This window comes from Aspergillus ruber (assembly GCF_000600275.1).
Source record: "Aspergillus ruber CBS 135680 unplaced genomic scaffold scaffold00046, whole genome shotgun sequence".
In the NCBI taxonomy this organism is placed as follows: Eukaryota; Fungi; Ascomycota; class Eurotiomycetes; order Eurotiales; family Aspergillaceae; genus Aspergillus; species Aspergillus ruber.
The window spans coordinates 1-21,468 of NW_024467342.1; the positions used below are offsets into that span (position 1 = coordinate 1).

Consider the following 21,468-nt stretch of genomic DNA (forward strand, 5'->3'; position numbering starts at 1 on the left):
AATACCATCCATATATTGGATGTGTACATGGAACAGCAGACTTTCTTCAAAAACATCATTACAGCTCGGTTAAAGGCCATACTTCAATTGATATTGACTTCCTAGAGCAGTTGTTCAATGATTCGATCCTGCCATCTCAGGAAGAGTGCGCTGTTATTGAGCCACTAACATCTCGTCGAAAGTATTGTGGTATGTGGTCTTTTAACTGTTTGGAAACTGCTTGCGTAGTACTTATGAAATACTTAGATTTTGACCATATTCAAGGACCTGGCAGATTAGAACATCTCAAATGTGATGTCACTTTTACTGCACTGGTACCAGTTGATCCTCAAGATTGTCCTTATGTTGTCTTCACATCTCAGGGAATCCATAAACATCCTCCTCCTCCTCCACATAAGCCACCAGAGCTTATTCTAAGAGGGGTTCAGAACATAATTAGGCAGATGAGAAACCCAAGCCTAACTCGAGGTATATGTTAAATGATTCTTAACCACCATTAAACTGGTTACTAACCAGTTAATAGCTCAATTTCTGCGAAGTCCAGAACTAGAGGCTTTTTGTTCTCAGTATAATGCCTCTACACCTGCGGAAATACACACATCTTTTTCAAATCTAGATCGCATCTCTGCTATCATACAGAAACAACGACTGCTGTCATACCCAGCTGGTCAGGGCTACAATGGGGTCTTGTATATATATAATACAAATCCATTTATCAGGGTAAGTGCTTGCGAACCAGTTGTAAACTAGTTACTAACTCATTATAGGAATACATTCAAGAGAAGTATTTTGATAGTGAGGGTATAATGATTCTGTGTGCTTTTAAAGAGCAAATCCAGCTCTTGAGTCAATTATCTTCTTTTGAAGTTGACATGTCATACAAACGAATTCGAGAAAAAGAGATAAATGAAGTTGTATTTGCAACTTATCTTCATGAACATGGAAAAAGTAGGTATCCAATAATCAATTACTAGCTAACTAGTTACTTACTAGTTGTAATAGTCATCACCCTTTTCCGAGTTTTCACAAATCAGGAAACAACTGAGGGCTATTATCTCCTGTTTAAGAGAGTATTCTCTCTTATTCAAAAGGTCACTGGAGATGCTATTAAGTTTAGTTCTATACATTCCACTGGAATATATGGTATTGTTGTGGACATGGATACTAAACAGTATACTGGTAAGTAACTAGGTAACTAGTTACAAAGCATTTGCAAAGTACTCACTAACTGCGTAGGCCTTGGGCGCTTCCTTCAAGAAATTGATCCTCTCCGCCGACCGATACTCTGGCAATTAAAGGGAATAATTATTTTTTGCCGTGTTCATTTTTTTCGAACTATCACTGAAGCAGTGGGGAATAATAATAGAGGGTCAGGAATATGGAATCGAATGGCAGCTCTGATTGACTGCAAGTCTGAAGATGATTATGATCAGTTGTGTGATTTATTGATCAGTAAGTATTCCCCAACTGGTTTCAAACCAGTTAACAACCAGTCACTAACTGCCTTAGTTCATGAAGAGCCAAAGGTACAGGCTTGGGCAGAGCATAAGAGGCAACCAATTATTAAAGCTGGCCTTAATAAAAGCTGCTCTAATATTCCTGCCTCTATCTATGATTCAATTCGGAATCATACTAATTCAGCTGAACAATCTCATCACAAGGCTAATGCAGCAGGAAAGCGATTGACATTAGTAGCAGCAATCCAAAAGTAAGTAGTTGAGAACTAGTTTACAACCAGTTGAAGACTACATCTTGAGTGGTTGCTAATGATTTCTAGTTCTGCAAAACTTGATAAACATGATGTTCTTCAATATATAAATCGGACTCGCTTTGGGATTCACCATTCATATCGAACAGCAAATATGGAAGTTAATTATTTACGACACATGGCACGGGAAGGTAATATATATATATATCCACCATTTATGATGGCAATCTTTGCTAATGACTTGGAAATTGCCTAGAATCTCAAAAGCGTCGTCGCTCATCCTCAGCTCATTTATCAATGGACTCTCAACAAGAACCACAACCTCAAAGATTTCGATCCCAATCACGGGTTTCAGGGTACGCATTTTCTAATCAATCGATAACCAGTTACTAACCAGTTACAAACTAGTTCTGCCTCATCCACTTCACAAAGCCTTCGTCGGATCTCCTCGCAGAATATATTGAATATTGAGCAACAACGGCAAGCTTTAGAGCTCCGTGAGTTTGAGCTTCAATTGAAGGATAAAGAGGAAGAAATACGAGAGAAACAGCTCCAAAACCAGGCAAAACAACTTCTAAATGAAGAAAAAGAGTTGGAACTTATGGAACGGCGAGCAAAACTACAGCAAATAGATAATGATATCTAATGGTCAGGAATCTGTAAAACTCAGATGCCGGGTAATTAAAACATGGTATTGTAAGTGCCGGAAGCCGCTAAATGAGTCATGTGACTTACTAGCGCGGCACCGCACCTCTAGAACGATGCCACCCGACCTGTAACCTGGTCATCGACCCCAGCTGACCTGCGACCACTTTCCGCATTCGCCAACTACAACCGCCATTTTCGACACAACCATGCCCTCTAGAACAGCATACACAATTCTCGCCTTCGGCGCAGTCTCCCTACTCACAGGGATATATATCCTCCTCTCTCCTGAATCCATGTTATCCATGCTATCATTACCAAGCGCATCGCTCCCATCAATACGAGCAAATGCGTCAGCCGCCATTGCAATGGGTATATATTACACCCTAGCGTTTGTTCAGGATGATCGAACTTTCTTTGCGGCGACTATTCCGATAAGGATGCTTACTGCAGCTGTGCTTGGCATGCAGGGGGGAGCGTGGTTGTATGTGGCCCTTTGGGAAGGGATTGGGGCAAGTTTTACTGGTGTTATATTGGCGCTTGAGGGATTCCAATCGAGAAAGATTGAAGGGACTAAACAATATTAGAAGAATGGTGACAAATTACTCAAATCATGGCAAACGCATGCCTTCTGATTTAGGTGCGGCTGGCTTTTGTTTGCCATGATGATCTTTGCCACGGTGGGGATCTGAATTCCAACCAGGATGATTGGACCTTCTAAAAACACCTTGCTGGCGTCTGAATCTCCATGTGCGGTCTAAAAGTTATATACCAGCTAATAACAATCCGTTACCATAGAAGTGCAGACTATTAGATGGAGGGCTATATTCATGGCCATGAGTACCATGAGGCCAAAGAGCCACAAAGAGGTCCCTCACGATCAGTGACTGACCTTTTTTGTGGAAAAGTGCATGATCATCGGTATGCCCATCTTTTTTCTCTAGGTTGATTAACAAAGCTAAGTTGTATTTTCTAGTCACTGGTGCCGGAGATTGGACCATAGTCATCATCGACGCGATCCTCGAAAGGGGCGGGGATGTTGATTCGTCTTGATGCTAAAACTGAATTTAGAACGGGAAACTAAGGTATGTCGATACTGTCATACTGTGCGTTTTGATCTGGTCGACAATGCTAACACCGTGCTACCACAGAGAATTATGCCCGAAGAGTCGCGTATTACCCCTTGGATGTGACGGATGACAAGACACTGGATAAGATGTTCTCCAAATTTATCCCAACCCTCCGCCATTCCGTAAGAAGACTGGTCTCTGCTGCTGGAATGGCTTGTTTGGGGTCGGCTGCTATGTTTGAAGTGGCCAAATTTCGGCAAGTGCTGGATACCAATACCACCTGGACATTTCTCGTTGCTCAGGCGGCAGCCCAAGTGATAAGGAAGGATAATGTTTCGGTAGTATGATGTTTATCTCAAACATCGAGGGGCACAGTGTCTATAAAGTAGATACATTCTTGTCCCTCTTCTGCTTCATGAGTTCCATACTCACTACTCAATTATCGTAGACGTTTGACAGCCCGTGCTGGAACACTTCCAATGCAGCTTCTCACCAACTGGCCCACTCTCTCGTCGCCGAATAGGGATCCCGCTTGGAGATGCCGTTGATCCGAGTCAACACGCTGTCGTCTGGGAATATGCGGAAATCACCTACTGATAAAACACCAAGGATACCGGGCTTGGAGTCAGCGTGGTCAAACGAGAACATGTTGAACCGGTTGAGCACTCCGGGTGAGTATCGGGTTCCGGTGGTCTTTCCGTTAGGTGATGGCAGCAACTTTATGACCAGTGCGGATTTAAAGGTTGACGGAGGACATTGCACGTGGTGAGGGCTGATAGGGCTTACTTCACTGTTCTATAGTTTACTCTGTATTAAGCTTATCTTAACTCCATAATTAAAGGGGAAAGAAACACGAAAAATGGCTAGCATGCAAGACTTCGGTATCTGTAGGTGCTCTTTCGGAGATTACGCGGATACCTTGCCATATGCGACATTCAGATCCGTGCACGCTTGCCGGCGTCTGAAATTGAGTCTATCTGCTGCAGTATCATTCCACGACCGGCATATGGATTATATTTCCTTTCATGTCGAGTCCGGGGTATCTTGCTCTATGTCGGACTTTATTACTTTCAAAATTGTTCGAAGGAATGATTCTAGAATTATCTCATTCGGGCTCCAATATGATATCACCGAAATGGCAAAATCCCCGATCCTGATTGATAAGTTTATATCCGTAAATCCGCCATCAACTGCCATCGCCGAATCAGACTCGACAGTCAGGGGGCCGGCGGGGCTTTCTAGAACTGTCGTTAAAAGTTTCTGCTGCAAATATCACAGGACCCACGATAGCTTAGATGGCTCGAAGCCCGATAACGGGCCACTACTTGGATTCCCTTCTTACAAGAACCAACTCCCCGAAGCATGCACAAACAACCTACTTGTCACTCATCCAGCGCAGATGATGGCCTCTTCATCAGTGACGCACCATCTTGAATCCGAGGTCCCATACGATGAATCGAAGCTTAACCACGAGCAAGACGCCAATGAGAATGAGCCACAGCCCCTGGCTCGCGCGGAAACGTCACAATCAAACATCGGGCCTCCCGAGTCACTATGGCATGAGATTATCTTCATTACAATCGTGTGCATGGCACAGTTCATGACCCAGGCAGCTCTCGGCATGGGTATCGTCCCGGCGCACATCATCGGCGCCAGTTTCGGCACAACAGACCCCGGCGAGCTCTCCTGGTTCCCAGCCGCATATAGTTTGACAGTTGGCACGTTCATTTTGGTTTCTGGGCGCATGGGCGATATGTGGGGTCACCGGCTTATGTTCGTCGCTGGATTCCTTTGGTTTGCACTGTGGTCGTTGCTCGCGGGGTTCAGTGTGTATTCGAACCGGATCTTCTTCGACTGCTGCCGCGCATTTCAGGGTATTGGGCCGGCGATGCTGCTTCCAAACGCGGTGGCAATTTTTGGGAGGACATACCCGCCGGGGTTGAGGAAAGCTATGGCGTTTAGTTTGTTCGGTGCAACGGCTCCTGGAGGATATATCGTGGGTGCGGCATTTTCGTCGATCTTCGCGCAGCTTGTTTGGTGGCCGTGGGGATACTGGGTGTTGGCGATCGTATGCGTGGCATTTGCTGGGCTGGGATATATCATTATTCCCTTTTTGCCACATTCGAAATCTGAAGATGACCATTTGCCTGTGATGGTCCGGTTGGACGTCCTGGGCGCCACGGCGGGTGTTATCGGTCTGGTCCTGATCAACTTTGCATGGAACCAGGCGCCGTTGGTTGGATGGAGTAACCCATATGTATACGTCTTGCTCATTATTGGGTTTCTTTTCTTGTTTGCATTCGCCTTCGTCGAACGCTCTGCAAAGTGCCCTCTGCTTCCTCGCTCGATATTCACAGGTGATCTTGCCTGGGTACTCAGTTGTATTGCGGCAGGCTGGTCCAGCATGGGTATTATTGTCTACTACTTTTACCAGTTCATGCTGGTCATTAAGGGAGATACGCCGCTTCTTGCGACGGCTAAGTTCTCGGGTGCTGCAATTTCGGGTGCTATCGCGTCTGTCACGACTGGTATTCTGCTTGGCTATCTTCCACCGAGTGTCATTATGTTCTGCTCTATGAGCGCATACACAGTTGGTCTTTGCCTCGTTGCAACCTTGCCTGTTGACCAGATCTACTGGGGTCAAGCGTTCTTTGCCAGTTTGATTACCCCATGGGGAATGTGAGTTTTCCAATCTCTTCGCAAATCATAAACAGATGATCTAATGGCAAACAGGGACATGTCCTTCCCCTCGGGTACTCTTCTTCTGAGCAACGCCATGCCCCGCAAACACCAAGGTCTAGCCGCTTCTCTCGTCAGCACGACCGTTAATTACTCCATTTCCATCGGGCTCGGTTTTGCGGGTACGGTGGAATCGCATGTCAACGACGGTGGCGCAAACACATTGAAGGGATATCGTGGAGCGCTCTATATGGGTGTTGGCCTTGCGGCTGGGGGACTGGTGATCTCCAGTTGTTATATGCTCGTGAATTGGTTGAAGTATCGAAAAGAGAAGGGAGAGAAAGAGAAAGAGCAGGGTGCTAGTCCATGAGGTTTTTATTCTCTCTAATGCGTTGTTTAGTTACAAAATAATACCCATATATAACACCTTTGGATAGATTTAGATGTATAGATAGACAAAATAATGTTTTCTGCTTTTCTATATATCGAAAGTCAACCCTAAGCATGGACCCTTCTGGACTTGTCTCGAAACGACAGCTGCTCCGTGAGCTGACTACCTATGCTTCCTCTTGCTTCAATGCCTCCCGTCGACTTGTACTCTTCGGATCAAAATAGGGCTTCTCCCCTAGACCAACTACGCGATGGCCGGTTCTCGGACCAAGGTTATCGTAGTCGAACGTCGCCGCATGGTAGACGCTGCGGTTATCCCAGATAGCTGTACAAAAGTATTACGTCAGCCCCAGCTTCAATAAAATGAAGGAAATAGTGCTACTTACCCAAATCATTCGGATCCTGCCACCTCAGACGAGCCTGCAAATCATGATTCTCGACGATTAAAGTCACAAACCACCTCAGTAAATGATTGCTTTCCTCCTCAGAAAGATCATTGATTTTGGCAACATGATGTCCCACAGCAAACACGCTCTTCCAGCCCGTTACGGGGTTAGTACGGATAACAGGATGAATAGCTTTCAACACCTCCCCGACATTCTCTGGCGCTCCCCGAGGACCAGTGAAGATATCAAAGTTATTCTCCTTGGCAACCTGGTTGAACTCGGGCTGGGAGTATGTTGCCGTCAAACTATCCAAGAACTTTTGGTATGGCTTCGAAATACGATCATAGACCTCATATCCAGAAGCCCAGAGTGTATCTGACCCATTTGATCAGTACCAAATCCCCCACTCGCGATACTCAGTTTGACTTGACTTACCACCACCAGTCTTGGGCAGCTGCGTCAGGCGCAAAACGGTATAATCGCTAGGAATAGGCTCAAAGGTGATATCACTGTGCCATTGCTTTCTGCCACTCTGTGTTATCTTACTATAACGATCCCTATACAGTTTCTCGTTATCCTTAGAGGTGATAACACTAATCTCGTCGTCTTTGGCAGCATGTTCACGGCTTGCGTTGTGGATTGGGTGCACATGAAGACCGGATGTACTGGGTTTACCGGCGAGAAGGCCCAGGCGCTGGATGAGTTCTTTCTGTAACTCGTCGTCTAGGTCATCTTGTTTGCGAAAGAAGACAACACCGCGCTGAGAAACTAGAGTAACGTTAGTTGTGGGTTTTTTTTCAATTGATGTGGTACCGAGCGCATTTGATTACTGGTGATGGCAAGATCCCTGAGTAATTCATCGGAATTAGGGGCATGTAGCCACTCTTTCAAGTTGACTGTTGGAAATTCCCGGCCAATGACGGTGGTAACGTCGAAGGAATCGAAAGGTTCTAGGGCGCCGCTCAACTCCAAAGGCTTCCTATGGGGCGACTCCACTGCCGGGACAGTATCTTTCGCGATTGGAACCACTGGGGTTGGAGCGCTGTCGGCAATAGAGGGGGCCATTGTGAAAGTACTCTGTATCTGGGGTCTTCGTCTATCTTTGGTTGACTGGATATGTTGAGCAGTATATGGAGTTCTGACAGCCCTTACTTATATGCACTGTCTGTTTATAAAGTTGGCATTTGAATTGTGCCGTACTTCCGGACCCCTCATTGCAAGAATTTGTATCTCGCAATGCATACTCAATGACCATCTGAAGCACAAAGTGTGAAGTTGCAACCCTGACTTGGAATTATGCAATATCTCGCCATTGCATACTGTTGCCCGATAGCCGATCATATCATTTGCAGGCCCAGTTACGCAACCCTTGGCAGCTCTCACATGACTGGAAGCCTCCTAACAACTGTAATCCAAAGTATTTCACCATGTTTTAGTTGAATTGTGAGATTGGGTTCAAGGGTCGAGGGCAAAGTGAACATTTAAGCTGCCCTAATTGCATGGTCGCTCGTGCCCGCCAATCTAACTCGACATTAGCCGCCCCCTCTCCCCCAAATTTAGTCGTTATCTCTGTTCAATCAAATTAATCGAATACTACAAATTTGGATCTTATCTGCGGGGTGGATGTATACCGCCGTGCTTCAGTGTCACGTCTGGTATCGCCTATCCCAGCCACATGTATGAATCAAAGTCTTCCGGATGATGCAAGAGCTTGCCAAGAACGTGCAAGAAGCTAGTATGGGCTAGATCACCCTCAGTGAGGTGCCTCAGTTCTGAATGCAATAAACTCTCGAGTATATAGCTGTATGCCATTGTCCAATATAGATCATTTACACATAGTCTCCAGGAACAAGATTTTGTCTATCAGACCTTCCGAAGATGCCTACAGTTTACATCCCAAGCGCATCTAAGAAGGCAGCCACCCAAACGGTCACATCTCTACCGAATGAGGCAGACCAATCCAGCGACCGAGATATTCCAGCTCTAGGAGAGCAAGGAAGCGGGCGCAGATTCTGGTTTCAGAAAGGCAAGAAGTACGACCCTAACGCCATCGCAACTCAGCCATCAGTCTACGACAATCCGGATATTGCGAAGGAATACCTGCCAAGGGACGACTGGGAGAACTTACATCGGTTTGACCCATCTGCAAGATGGACCTGGGGAGAAGAACACAAACTAGTCCGCAAGATTGATCTTCGGATCATGGTGTTTACCTGTATTATGTTCATGGCTTTAGAATTGGATCGCTCAAATCTTCAACAAGCATTGACCGATAATTTTCTCGACGACTTGGGTCTCACTACCAATGGTTAGACAACATCAGTCTTCGTTATGGTCGACTGCTGACTCCATCCAGATTACAACTTGGGAAACACTGTCTTTAAGCTCTCCTTCCTTTGCGCTGAATTGCCTTCGCAACTCGTCAGCAAGTGGATGGGGCCAGACAGGTGGATTCCTATGCAAATGACTCTTTGGTCAGTGGTTAGTATGGCCCAATACGGCCTCAAGGGAAGGTCATCCTATCTTGCTTGTCGGTCTCTTCTCGCGATTATACAGGGGGGATTCATACCCGACGTAGGTTTCGCAATCCACCTTCACACATCCACCTTGCTAACTTACCACGATAGGTGATCTTGTATCTATCGTACTTTTACAAGTCTCATGAACTCTCCATTCGGCTTAGCTTTTTCTGGACAGCTTTACATCTGGCCGACATCCTATCAAGCTTTCTAGCCTTTGGGTTGTTGCATCTACGTGGTGTCAATGGCCAGTCAGGTTGGCGGTGGCTATTCCTCATTGAGGTAAGTTATGAGGTCTAACGTTATCGATTGGAACTAACAGAAACTCAAAGGGTCTCATAACGTTGGTGATTGGCCTTTCTGCATTTATCCTCATGCCCCCTGGACCCTGCCAAACTGCCAGCTGGGGCCGGGGCAAGAAAGGTTGGTTCAGTCCACGGTGAGTCTTTGCTTATACCTTATCCTATTTTCACTATGCGATAATCTAACACCTACCAGCGAAGAAACGATAATGATCAACCGCGTAATTCGCGACGACCCAAGCAAAGGAACAATGCACAACCGCGAGCCAATAACACCTAAGCTCCTGTGGAAGAGTTTATGTGACTTCGACCTGTGGCCACTATATGCCCTGGGCCTCACGTTCCAGATTCCTCACCAGACACCCTCGCAATACTTGACACTAACATTGAAGGGCATGGGCTTTGGCACGTTTGTCACTAACCTTCTCACCATTCCTAGTCAAGCTGCGCAAATCTTCACCATGCTGGCATTGACGTGCGTGTCTGAAATACTCGGCGAGCTGACCCTGACCGCCATGTTTCCTCAAATCTGGTCTTTGCCGTTTGTCGTATACTTGTATGCGGTTGATATTAATTCTATCAATAAATGGGTTGCATGGGTTATCATGACATTGTTTTTGTCGCTTCCTTACTGTAAGTTCTGATCTAGCACAGCCTTAGTTGACGAAATTGGGTACTAAAACAATTGATGGCAACAGCACATCCGATTCAGGTCGCGTGGAATTCAAGGAACTCAAACACTGTTCGTTCGCGCACCGTTTCTGCCGCCATGTATAACATGTGTGTGCAGGCGTCGGGTATCATTTCTTCGAATATTTATCGAGCAGGTAGAGACCTCATTTCTATCCTATCACTTTACCCTGATCTAACTTAGAATAGATGATTCACCTCGTTATAAGAGAGGAAACCGCGTTCTTGTTGGCTTGGTGGTTATGAATATCTTCATTTACTTGTTGACCAAGGTATACTATGTCTGGCGTAATGCCAGCCGCGATAAGAAGTGGAACGCCATGTCAAAGGATGAGAAGATTATTTACTTGGCTACGACGAAGGATGAAGGGAATAAACGGTTAGACTTTAGATTTGCACATTAAAAATATATTTTTATATATGTCATTTTGGGGATTATTGTGATAAATCGCATTGGCAGTAAGCTGAATTGAAGTACGAAGCCACACTATCTCTTTTTAGCAACCCTCGGTGCCTCTCCTGTTGTTTCCATCCAGTAAACCGGACGGTTGAATTGGTCGTAGATGACTGGCTGTGACAGGAAGGATGTCGTTATGGTGCTCTTTTCCCAAACGCAAGCCATCTTTCCTGGGTCTTTTTGAGGAACATTTTCAACGCCATGCAATGTCTCAACGCAGTTGGATTATTTTCCAGGATATGTATGGCTCACTAGACTGTCGACTGGCAAGTTTATTTAGTCTCCCTTTGAGCTGTAGAAACCACATGATCGATCTCGGATCACGCTCTGCCTGGCGCCTCTCATTTTTTATATCGTGTGTTCAATATGGAGTCACGAGGCCTGGCCGTTGGAGAATGAACAGTTATATCAAATATTGAGGGATTATCAGGAGCTTATTTCGGTATAGATGAAACAATTTCCCAGATCAAACAGGTAATGTTGAGCATTCTGTAAGCAACAATCGTTGTTGACTCATTCCAGCCCCCCTTACTCAGGTGCGTAGATATTACGTTGACAAAGGGTGCAAAGAAATACAGTTGAAGTGGATAAAAATATTATTCTCTTCCATAAGAGGTAACACTTCTGGTTGCGAATACGGCCTGGGTGAGGCATTGAATACTCTCACACGGTCACTGGCAGCATTCGGACTCTGGCTTTTGTACCTCCTATCTGGGAGGTTTACTCAAGCTCTTTCTGGCACTTGAAAAGCTTAGAGAGCGCCTTCGCAAAGTAGCCCTTTGCAGAATATCCCTCAGCTATACCATGCCCACAATTCAAAGCACTTGGTTCCTGCAATCTATTACATATGACGCCCATGATGTATATTCAATTGCAAGGGAGTGCAGTATGGTGTCCTATAACGGCGAAGTGCACATTAAAGACATTTCGTCCAAGCTCAATTTGGCCACGATGGACATGCGGATGACAGGGTCGGAGTTAATCAGGGCTGGTATGATTTCGCCAATGGGGGCAAAGAAATGGGCTTTCAATGATGTAATCTAAAAATAATGGTTCTATTTGTTTCGTTTTGAAATTGCTCCACGTGGTGACATGAGTATTTACAATTGTGGTAAGCCATCGTATCTTGCATGGTAGTGTAGTGTGTAATCTCATTCTCATAAAAATCACTTTCAGTACACCTGGGATAAAGCAATATATAAAAAGCCATATTTATTACCTGTCAATGCCACGATGGACAACTCAGGCAGCCTCGCATCTGATTTTGCTCTCGAATCATGGGTACATCAATATCAATATACGACTATCCATATTACATACCCAAGTCTATTTGTCTTACATAGGCGATATATAGTTTCTTAGCATGGCCTCATAAATCCGAGTGTTCACTATCGACCACCTACCTGTATATCTATCTTCTGCATATTCACAGTTTTGGCCTATTGGATTTTAATTCATCAGTAAATTGTTAGTAATTTATTTCTGCCTTTGACTATGGTAACCTTGAGCCATCTTCATGTATTAAGGACTTGTGAGAAGGCCAAACTTGATTATTGGTGTCTGGGTGTTTCATGAGCACAAAGCAAATAAGTCATGTAAGAGAATATCAAATCAGGGCCATGCAAGACCACGTGGATAGTGCATGATCTGACATCTGAGTCAGGTACATGGCCTATTACCAAGGCGCTTGAAGAAATGCAGGTTAATTTCCAGTTACAACATATATGTACCACAAGGTCGTTTCTCCATGCGCTACAACAATGTCCTCTTAATTCCATTATTCGTCTTTAACGCCCGCAAAACCTCTTCATTCCAAAAGACTACTGTTATTATCATTCTACAGTCTTTTCTAGCACTTCTCATCATGCCTGAGAATTTCGGTGACCACATTCTCGAATTTTATGGGAAGAAAAACGTCTCGCATCAAGAGAAACCCTATATTCTCAGGCGTGCTACCATGCATCCAGATACTAAAAATCCCTTCTTCGCGCAAAAACTCCGACGAGGTAATGCAAGCCATCATCATGTACGAGCACCTTGCCAAGTATGAATCAATTGAACATGTAATTACAGCTTGATTCCTACACACAATTTTTGTTTCTGATATATATCTAGGCATGGGCTTGAAAAGTTCCCCCTGATGGATACACTGAGCAAGGACATATATCTGCCGGGCAAGTCTAACTGAGATGGGCTTAAGAGGTAACGACAGATGTTCCCAGGCATAACGCGTAATTCGTACAAGTGAATATCCCGTTTGTATTCATCGTCTCCTTAGCGGTGACCGAATGAAACAAGAACTTATTCAAATAGGGGAAATGGTCAGTGTAACCTCAATCTTGGCCCTGAGCGAAATGAGTATTAATTTTCACCACCGTGACCACGTTGGTTACCGAAATATCGGGCCCTGCATCCTTGTTACACATACAAATGTAGTACAGTTCACAGTCAGTCTTCACCGGCATACCTAACATCTTATCACAGCCTCGTTCGGCTCGGCGTCAACTTCGGGCCAGTTGCCGGTAAGCATATTGGATCCCGGCAACTTTTGCATGTTTAAGGTTTCTCACGATATCTATCTGAAACTAATATAAGTGAACTTAGATCACTCGATACCGTTTGCACTCTGACAAGGACTTTTGTGTTGCGGCAACTTCCGTTCTTTCGCATCTAGTGCCTAACGTTAGCAAAAGCAAACATGTCCGATACGGAATCGGATCCAATCATTATATATCCTACATGAACCGGGCAAACAAATTTGAATGCTCGGAAGGCCGTCTGGTCTGATTGTATATCTGGAGTTTTACTTTTGCAAGAATCCTAGAACAATGCGCATTCAGTCTGACATTTGAACTAATTCAATCGATTATTACGGGGCTTTCTGGAATTGAGATGGCGTCAAATGCAGGTTCCCGAGAGTCAGTTATCATGAATTCATTGCTCGCCCCGTGATACGTTTATATAACGAACCTTCTTCTTCACTCGTTAATTCCTTCCTCTTCGAACCATCATACATTTCATTGCTCATCACCATATTCAGTCTGCTACACTACCGAGCCAAACCAGTTTATACTACGGGTCAGTCATATCTTTGCTCAACTACTCTCACCATGCCTTCAAGTGAAAGCAATGAAGCACCTTCCGCACGAATTCTCCGAGAGTTCGGCAAAGAGAATGCCACGCTTGAACAAAGACTCGGTGTTCTAGTGCGAGCTAATCGACACCCCGAGATATATCATTTATCATCCCTTCAACTCAGAGAGATTCGGGAGACAATCAAGCAATACGAAAGGCTCTTAGTGAATCCTTGATGCTTACTGTAAGTGAGGTTTGCTCGCTACTTCCTTTCTTGATTTCTTTTTTTTTCTTCTTCCTAGCTAACCTGAAAGATCATATCTGTCTAGGATTCGGATCCATCTGATGGGCGATCTAATCTGAGATCCGGCATTGGCACCAACCACCGCGCCGCAGGGACCGCATGGCGTGTCTGACAATCGGATTATGCATGTATATTGAGGGCGAGGGAAAAGGAGGTGGTGGGGTTGTAGCCTCGTCAGGTAGCTTGGGTTACTTTTCTGGAGTGAAGGAGATATTTAGGTCATCCTTGCGACCTTGTATGATAGACTGGAGTTCATGTATTTAGATTGCGTTAAGCTTAAATTTAGATGAACCACTAGTTCGGTACTGAACTTTCTTTTTGTTTTTTATTCTCTTAAGTCTAAAATTTCCCCTTTAGCTATATTGTTTAACTTAGTCTATACTTAGTGTCTTGAGCTTCCGGCCTCCATCCATACTTGCACGCGATATCAACAATCAGCGTCCTCTCATCTCCCTTCCTTCCTTCAATGCTTCCCCCACCGGATTCTCAGCTCTAATAATACTATTCGTTTTAAACCTGTCCATGTTAGCCTACGCAATAAAACTAAATGGCTAATACTCACCTTTGAAAAAGAACAAACAACCTCTGCCTCACGATCCATCTCTTCATCTGTCATCTCAGGAACATCTTCATTATTTTCCGCACTCCTTCACTGCCCATCACAGAATTTACATTATTCGAAATGCTCACGCTCGATATGTCCGAAGTAAGTGACATACCGAGAACCCACGAGAAACCAGACGCAAACCCATATCCAACATTATACATGAGCAATTGCGGGTTATTATCCGACAACTCAAACGGGAGAGCAGGGATAAGCACCTTAAACCGATCTGCCGCCATTGATATGGTAAGCCTCAGCAAACTTGCTGATAACAAGGCACCCGTGCCAAGTATGTCCTCGCGATCTTCATTTATTAATAAAAGGACGTTTTGCAGACGTGCTCTAGCGTGTGGGGTTGCGTTCTACGCAGCTTGGAGAAGAAGCCTGACGAGTGGCAGGCCGTGAGACTACATCACATTTCTGAAACATGGTGATCGCGAATTACGCCTCATAGCTAGTGTTTACGATTTCAAAGGTGATAACACAGGACGACTTGGGGAAAAAGGGAGGCTCCGGGTGGAGGTTTTGTGTTACTTGGCTTCTATTTGTTATTCCTATCCCTGCATCTGCGCGTGGCTCAACTCATGCAATCCGCGTAATTAGATCTAGTGTAATAGAGTATATTATGACAAACATAAAAATATAAGGAGCACATTTACATCCTATGCGACCCCTGCAACTCCGGAATAGGCCGCTGGCGCTGTTCCAGCTCCACCGGCACCGATACTGGCACATTCTGAATCACAGGCATATAAGAGTCAGGCTTCATGACCGGCTGATACGCCGGAGCCGCAGCAGCTCCGGTACCCGCACCCAACGCCTTCTTCCTCTGTAACCTCTCCCAGATAGCCCAGGCAATAGCGGACGCCGCAATGACACCCAGCGGAACCCCGACCCCGACACCAATGGCGACTTCTCTCTTGTTTGATGATGACTTTGGAGCGGTCGTCGTGGTGTTCTCCAACGCTGCGTAGCCGTACAGCATCTCGCCACTCTCCACAGTAAAGGGGGTACGACCTCCATCACAGCCTATGGTTCCATTCTCGGCGACCACCGGCTCGCCACAGCAGTAGGTAAAATAGTTGTTATCGCCATCTTCAGTGGCGAGGGATATTGTGCTGCCGCCGTTTGGATTATCTATTTTCGCCGAGGCAGAAAGTCAGCTTGACCAGTATCAGTACCCAAGGCATGCTTGACTGCATACTATAATGGCACTTATTTGTGCAGGAACTACCTGTTTGCCAGGCTTTATCTGTGCAGCTTCGTCTTGCCAGCACGTATGGTTGATGGCCGGTGTTCATGCATAACCCGTTCGATAGGCAGACTTCGTTTTTGGCACAGCAGTGGGTGTAATATTTGCCGCTGCAGGGCACGTCGTCTGGTGCTAGACGATCGTTGAAAAACCAACATTGCCGGTCTTCTTCTGTTGTTGCTGCCAAGGCGATCGGGTTTGCGAAGTGTAGGAATATTCCTAGCAAGATTAAGTAACGCATCATCACGAAGCTGCTGGATCTTGAAAGCAAGTATCACGATATTCCACGACAGATATGGCTGGAGAAAGGAGGAGAATGCACAGAATAACAGAAGAACAAAAAAGATGTTCATTTCAGGCTGACGGTATTTTTCAGCATCACGGAGGAAAGACGGGAAAAGACATTGTCGATCCCTCGTATACGAACCTCTATGCCATATCACGAACAGATATGATCACCTGATCACCCGCGGTGGCAGTACGAGGCAGACAGCGAAAGTGGAGATAACTACACGCAGCGCCAAAATTCGTGAGTACCTGCTCATGAATTCCACGCCAGCCACCGAGTACAGAAGCATTGCAATTGCCAACCCTATGCATGGTATCAATATGGGGGAAGCCCCGGGCGCCCGCGAATCCCCGGCTGCTTCCCCCCGGGAATCCACCACCCCGAAGCGACCGCCCAAACGACTGAGACCAGAAACACCAAAGGGGACCACACAACCTGCTCCTACCCTCGGGAACTGGCAATTACCTGGCCAGTCTGTTCAGGACACACCCCCAGCATCCCCTTCCCATGAAACCCCCCAGTGCCAATTGGGCCTCGAGCTCCGAAGCCACATTGCAGCAGTGGTAGCATCCCGCACAGCGGAGATAAAAACTACAGGAGATGAGGTCCTGGACCTTGTGTCTATGATCAGTCAGAAAGTTTCCAGTTGGGAGGAAAAAGGCCTTAGGAGCACAGTAGCTTTGGGCAAAGACTTTAGGACCCTGGTCCTCAATTTAAGCAAGAACTTGGCAACCGGGGACACCACCAAAGGGGAAGAGAAACACCAGTGATTTCCCTCTGCGCACAGTGGCTATGCCGAAGCTGCTAGAAAAGCCCCAGCTAGCATCCCTAAAACACAACCAAAACTACATGAGACTCCTCACAAGTCACCACAACTGGAGAAGCCCCCCTGGATTTTCCTCTGCTTCCTCAACCATGCTAGAGAGACTATCTCATTTACAGATCCTCCAACTCAACGTTGGCTGTAACTGGGAAGCGCATGAAACCGCACCTCAACTGGCTTTTGAAAACAACTGTCATGCAGTGCTAATTCAGGAGCCCTGGACCTTTACAGACCGCTCCCGTCAAATATCTAAACACACACCATCCTTTCACCAACTCGCCCTGATTGAAGATTGGTTAGCTAGACCTTGGGTTCTCACATACATACGGAAACACCCACACCTGAAAGCTGAACTAGTTCATTTCGGACCATTATCTAGAGACTTCCTAGCTGTCCAAATCAACACCCCCCAGAAGACAGCATTCTTGGTCAACATCTATAACGCTTCACGTGGAGCAGTTGATGAGGGACAAGGTTTGGAGTCTCTCATATCAGACTACCCCATCTCTCCCCAGCCTGTGATAGTCTCGAACAATATAAATTCATTGGTAGACTCTGTCGAAATACTAACATGGAGAAGGAAAGAAAGAAGCTGGGCCTGCCAGCGCTGCGCTATCTAGTGTGCGAAGGGGATTCTTGCCCTGTGTTCAAACAGGTCAAAGTATACAAACGTCTTGCGTTGTTGGTGAATGCCCGTACTCCGTGACAGAACACAAAACCCTGGCTGCAAAAGCCAAGCAGACAGCGGCTGGTGTCAGAGCATTAGCCAACACAGTTAGAGGGACTAGGGCACACCTACTGCAACAAGCTACAGTCACCTGTGTTATCTCAGTCCTATGCTATGGAGCAGAGGCCTGGTGGCCAAGTCGACACAGGCCCTGGAATCAACACATGATGTGACGACTCATATATGACGGCTCAACATTGCAGCAATGAATAATACATCGCAAATGCTGCTACTCACTCATGTCACCAACAACCTCTATAAAACCCCTTCATTATCTAGATAGACTTCCTCTTCTCTTTTCTTCTCCAGATTCGATAATCTCGTTGATGGTTACAATAGATAGGAATATTGGTTCATTGTCATCTACCATCCGAGCCCGTGACACATGGTTTCAAACCAAGTTGACTCCTCCCTTTTGTCACGGCGCTCTACTATGATAATGGAACAACCAACTCATGGGTTCTACCTATGTAGCTATCGACGAGAATAATCAACACGAGGAAGGAAGAAAGAAGGTGACGCCGTATTTATCAACAAAGCAAACAACTGCATCTCACGTGTGGCCAGCCAACGTGACCAGACCGTCACACCTTTCTCACCTTAACCGGGTACTCAGAGAAGCCCTCCGGGGAACTCTTCCAGTATACCGCACTACCCCTATCTCAGCTCTTCTCCGGGAAATTGTCATTCCCCCGATGGAGATCATTCTCGACCAGAAACGCGCCGTCGCCAGGCTGTGAGCCTCCAGGTTAGACAACCATCACCCTGTTTCCAGGCATTTATTCCAACATGACCCTTTCCTGCAAACACACGCCTAATCCAAAATCACCTGACATGGCTAGAGGGGGTAGAACAGACTGACCCTCTGATATATCCCCCTCTGGCAAGCTGAGGACCTTGGAACTAGCCAAAAAATTTGCTCTACCCGAGACAGGCCAGGTATGACCTTACAACAGTGGGCTAATACATGCCCTCCACTCCCATGTTCCTCTTCACTGATGGCGGCCGCTTGAGCAGCTCTGATGTTGTGGCTGGTGTTGGATGGTATGGACACTGGGCTGCTTGGAAGCTAGAGTCCACCTGCGGCCACCTCTGCCTCCCCCGGCATGAAGTTTTTGATGCAGAAGCCACTACAGCTACTGAGGGGCTGAAAGCTGTCCTCAATAGTGTCCAGGCCCCCTGCACACAGAACTTATACATCCTTCTCAATAACCAGGAGGTAACACGACAGCTAACAACAGGCTCTCCCACAGGCTCTAGCCAAAGCACCATCCTGACCTTCCAAGAAATCGCGAACACCTGGCCCAATCGGCCCCTCAGATATGAGACTATCCTTCCTGGACAAGTGCATGTCTGCTGAATCCCTGGGCATGCTGGTATTACAGGAAATGAACAGGCCGATGAACAAGCGAAGAAAGGAGCTAGGTCAACCCCACAGACCAACACGCCCCCAACAAGATATGCCTGGGCACACCAGGCTCTGAAGGAGGTCTTTTGGCGATGATTCCAATCACACTGGACTGAGAATGCGCTGCAGAAATATCAGGACCTCTCCATTGGCCTAGATAAACGACCCATGAACTATCTCTCCCCAGAGCCACCCTCGGTCGACTCCTTGCTGTCCGGTCAGGCCATGGGGACTTTGCCTCATATCATGAGCGCTTCGGGCATGAAGATGCCAAGTGAGAGTGGTCATGTGGGCGCCTAAAGAACCCCAACCACTTCTACTACTGCCGGAAAGGCCATAAGACCTCCCCACAGCCATGGGGTAACCGACAGTTGGATGAGATTCTGCGCTCTAAGTCAGGAACAAGGGATCTCTATGAATGGTTATAGAGGTCTCAACCTTACAGCAAAATATGCCCAGCACATTGACCTCAAACCCCCTCCCCCTAAAAAAATCTCTCTTCCTCTCCCTTCTTCACATCTTTCTCTCCCCTTCCCCCCCCCCCCCCCGAATGAATGTATAGTGCTGTGTGACGCAGCCCAAGAATTTTCAGCAGGCTCCTGCGAGGGAGGCTCCGCCAGCGTGTATGATAGAATTAGCTTAGCTACCAGATAGGCGGTTTACGCTCCGCCCGTCGTATGTTCCGTCTCAGGACCCCGCGTATAGAGCAAGCATCTTTTGGGTGTCTCAACTCCTTTTCGCAGAAGATGTCGTGGCCTTAGCCATATGCTGTGTCATAGGACAGGACTGGTCTCCATATCGCTATGCTTTCATAACCCCATAACTCACTATATATCCCGATGCAGGTCAGATTGCAACCTAAAATTCTTTGAGCGGGGACTTGCTGAGCTTATATTCAGGGTCCCATATCCCACAGTTCGTAGTCATTTATAGTTTTGCATCGCTCAGAGTACACCAAGCCGTTCCTTGATGAGGTGATGAACGAGTTTGTCTCTAGTCACATGACCTGTTATTTTGGAAGGCGACAAAATTAAGAACAAAACGAGCAAACGGTCTTAGATAAAGCTGAATGAGTTCTTCAAAGTGCTATAGTGGAACAAAGATATTATGCTCACTTGTCCGGAGGGGAGTGACCTCGAAACATGTCGATCCATAGTGGGAACAAACTGCCGTAGTACTACAAGCAGATTCCAAGTAATCCCATACACACAACCATCCAATGCCATTATTTAGCCATACCAATCCTACTCTACTCACAAGCCACAAAGTTATTCCCACTAGCCCCCGAATGCGTAATCACTCCCGCCAGCTCCCCATCCTCATTGAAAATAACCCGATCCGCGCCCGGCGAACCACCCGAGTATGTCGACCCGCCGCTCAAGATCGGAAACTCATAGTACGTCGGCTGCACAGGGAAGTCAAAGTCCTCGTAGTTGTTGTAGACGTGCGGGTAGCTGCTGCTGCCGGCGTGGCCGCCTTGCTCGACGTAGTTGTAGCCGGCGTTCTGGGCAGAGGAGACGGCGCTGCTGGGGTAGCAGTTGCTGCCGCAGGTGTAGTCACATGCCCGAGCGACTTGGGGCTGGGGGGCCGGGGCTGCGAGAGAGGTTTGGATGAAGAGGAGGGTTGTGAGGGTGAGGTACTGTGGTGTTGATGTTGATTAGTTGGGGATTGCGGGTGGAGAGAGATATGGGGCGTACCTTTGTGAGCTGCATTTTGGCTTGGAGATTGTCAGTTTGGGAGAAGGGGGGCGTGTGGTTATGTGTTCTTGTAGTAGAGATGCTGATGCAGTCACGATGAAGCCTGGAGTTGTCGTGTCACAATGACCAGCAGATGACGGGGTTTAAGTATGCGAGCAGTCATCGCCCAGCATCCCTAGCCTCCGTGGTCTTCGTGATCTCAGCTTTCCAGACTACGGTGTACAATTAGCTATCACGGACATTTAATGAAAGGTTACATTGTCCTCGCACATAACCGCGGCCACCACAATTGGCTGCTCGGGTGTTGTAGATCCCCGCCCGGCTGTAGATCGGCCAATCGTCAGGCCGGGGGGACGTGTCTGATGAATCGATTGGCGGTCAATTGAGAGCTTCTCAAAAGGGTCTGTACTGTTATTGGTGAGGGTAAAATCAACCTCGGCCCC

The 21,468-nt window shown here is 46.6% G+C and overlaps 10 protein-coding genes across 10 annotated transcripts; 7 read left to right on the forward strand and 3 right to left on the reverse strand.

Annotated features, from left to right (window-relative positions):
• Positions 1–2,101, forward strand: EURHEDRAFT_466851 (uncharacterized protein; the record flags this gene model as incomplete). The annotated part of the gene is made up of 9 exons (XM_040785134.1): positions 1–189; positions 322–468; positions 524–720; positions 768–866; positions 975–1,179; positions 1,237–1,452; positions 1,510–1,708; positions 1,778–1,899; positions 1,965–2,101. Coding segments are annotated over 9 exons (1,511 nt in total), but the record flags the coding sequence as incomplete, so codon positions are not given.
• Positions 2,102–2,503: 402 nt separating this feature from the next.
• On the forward strand, positions 2,504–3,201 carry EURHEDRAFT_286571 (uncharacterized protein). The gene is made up of 2 exons (XM_040778214.1): positions 2,504–2,993; positions 3,152–3,201. The coding sequence occupies exon 1, from the start codon at positions 2,563–2,565 to the stop codon at positions 2,938–2,940; it is 378 nt and encodes a 125-aa protein (XP_040634272.1). The 5' UTR covers positions 2,504–2,562; the 3' UTR covers positions 2,941–2,993; positions 3,152–3,201.
• On the forward strand, positions 3,168–4,192 carry EURHEDRAFT_519011 (NAD(P)-binding protein; the record flags this gene model as incomplete). The annotated part of the gene is made up of 5 exons (XM_040786740.1): positions 3,168–3,252; positions 3,312–3,399; positions 3,521–3,761; positions 3,872–3,934; positions 3,962–4,192. 5 exons carry the CDS (start codon positions 3,168–3,170, stop codon positions 4,190–4,192), a joined length of 708 nt encoding a protein of 235 aa, XP_040634273.1.
• A 630-nt stretch (positions 4,193–4,822) lies between these two features.
• EURHEDRAFT_519012 (MFS transporter) lies at positions 4,823–6,472 on the forward strand (the record flags this gene model as incomplete). The annotated part of the gene is made up of 2 exons (XM_040786741.1): positions 4,823–6,102; positions 6,157–6,472. The coding sequence occupies 2 exons, from the start codon at positions 4,823–4,825 to the stop codon at positions 6,470–6,472; spliced, it is 1,596 nt and encodes a 531-aa protein (XP_040634274.1).
• A 187-nt stretch (positions 6,473–6,659) lies between these two features.
• On the reverse strand, positions 6,660–7,964 carry EURHEDRAFT_510269 (TauD/TfdA dioxygenase family protein; the record flags this gene model as incomplete). Its single annotated transcript, XM_040785942.1, has 4 exons — positions 7,709–7,964; positions 7,314–7,646; positions 6,879–7,253; positions 6,660–6,817 (listed from the first exon to the last, which is right to left on the reverse strand). Exons 1-4 carry the CDS (start codon positions 7,941–7,943, stop codon positions 6,660–6,662), a joined length of 1,101 nt encoding a protein of 366 aa, XP_040634275.1. The 5' UTR covers positions 7,944–7,964.
• A 792-nt stretch (positions 7,965–8,756) lies between these two features.
• Positions 8,757–10,793, forward strand: EURHEDRAFT_466847 (putative MFS transporter; the record flags this gene model as incomplete). Its single annotated transcript, XM_040785133.1, has 7 exons — positions 8,757–9,186; positions 9,235–9,452; positions 9,506–9,679; positions 9,730–9,836; positions 9,896–10,332; positions 10,398–10,526; positions 10,579–10,793. 7 exons carry the CDS (start codon positions 8,757–8,759, stop codon positions 10,791–10,793), a joined length of 1,710 nt encoding a protein of 569 aa, XP_040634276.1.
• A 4,541-nt stretch (positions 10,794–15,334) lies between these two features.
• Positions 15,335–16,641, reverse strand: EURHEDRAFT_417239 (uncharacterized protein). The gene is made up of 2 exons (XM_040783149.1): positions 16,034–16,641; positions 15,335–15,966 (listed from the first exon to the last, which is right to left on the reverse strand). Exons 1-2 carry the CDS (start codon positions 16,323–16,325, stop codon positions 15,485–15,487), a joined length of 774 nt encoding a protein of 257 aa, XP_040634277.1. The 5' UTR covers positions 16,326–16,641; the 3' UTR covers positions 15,335–15,484.
• Positions 16,642–16,690: 49 nt separating this feature from the next.
• EURHEDRAFT_381806 (uncharacterized protein) lies at positions 16,691–17,140 on the forward strand (the record flags this gene model as incomplete). Its single annotated transcript, XM_040779459.1, has 1 exon — positions 16,691–17,140. The coding sequence occupies one exon, from the start codon at positions 16,691–16,693 to the stop codon at positions 17,138–17,140; it is 450 nt and encodes a 149-aa protein (XP_040634278.1).
• A 1,762-nt stretch (positions 17,141–18,902) lies between these two features.
• Positions 18,903–19,628, forward strand: EURHEDRAFT_381807 (uncharacterized protein; the record flags this gene model as incomplete). Its single annotated transcript, XM_040779460.1, has 3 exons — positions 18,903–19,265; positions 19,317–19,409; positions 19,458–19,628. 3 exons carry the CDS (start codon positions 18,903–18,905, stop codon positions 19,626–19,628), a joined length of 627 nt encoding a protein of 208 aa, XP_040634279.1.
• Positions 19,629–20,102: 474 nt separating this feature from the next.
• Positions 20,103–21,234, reverse strand: EURHEDRAFT_390211 (extracellular guanyl-specific ribonuclease RntA). Its single transcript, XM_040779822.1, has 2 exons — positions 21,026–21,234; positions 20,103–20,967 (listed from the first exon to the last, which is right to left on the reverse strand). The coding sequence occupies exons 1-2, from the start codon at positions 21,038–21,040 to the stop codon at positions 20,578–20,580; spliced, it is 405 nt and encodes a 134-aa protein (XP_040634280.1). The 5' UTR covers positions 21,041–21,234; the 3' UTR covers positions 20,103–20,577.
• Between the last annotated feature and the right edge of the window lie 234 nt (positions 21,235–21,468).

What these genes read in the sequence shown, in the direction of transcription:
- EURHEDRAFT_417239 (XM_040783149.1), bottom strand. Translation starts at nt 16,325, where the DNA reads ATGATGCGTTACTTAATCTTGCTAGGAATATTCCTACACTTCGCAAAC. An exon ending in CACAAATAAGTGCCATTATA is followed by an intron (nt 15,967 to 16,033) that starts GTATGCAGTCAA and finishes CGGCGAAAATAG; the next exon opens with ATAATCCAAACGGCGGCAGC.
- EURHEDRAFT_286571 (XM_040778214.1), top strand. Translation starts at nt 2,563, where the DNA reads ATGCCCTCTAGAACAGCATACACAATTCTCGCCTTCGGCGCAGTCTCC.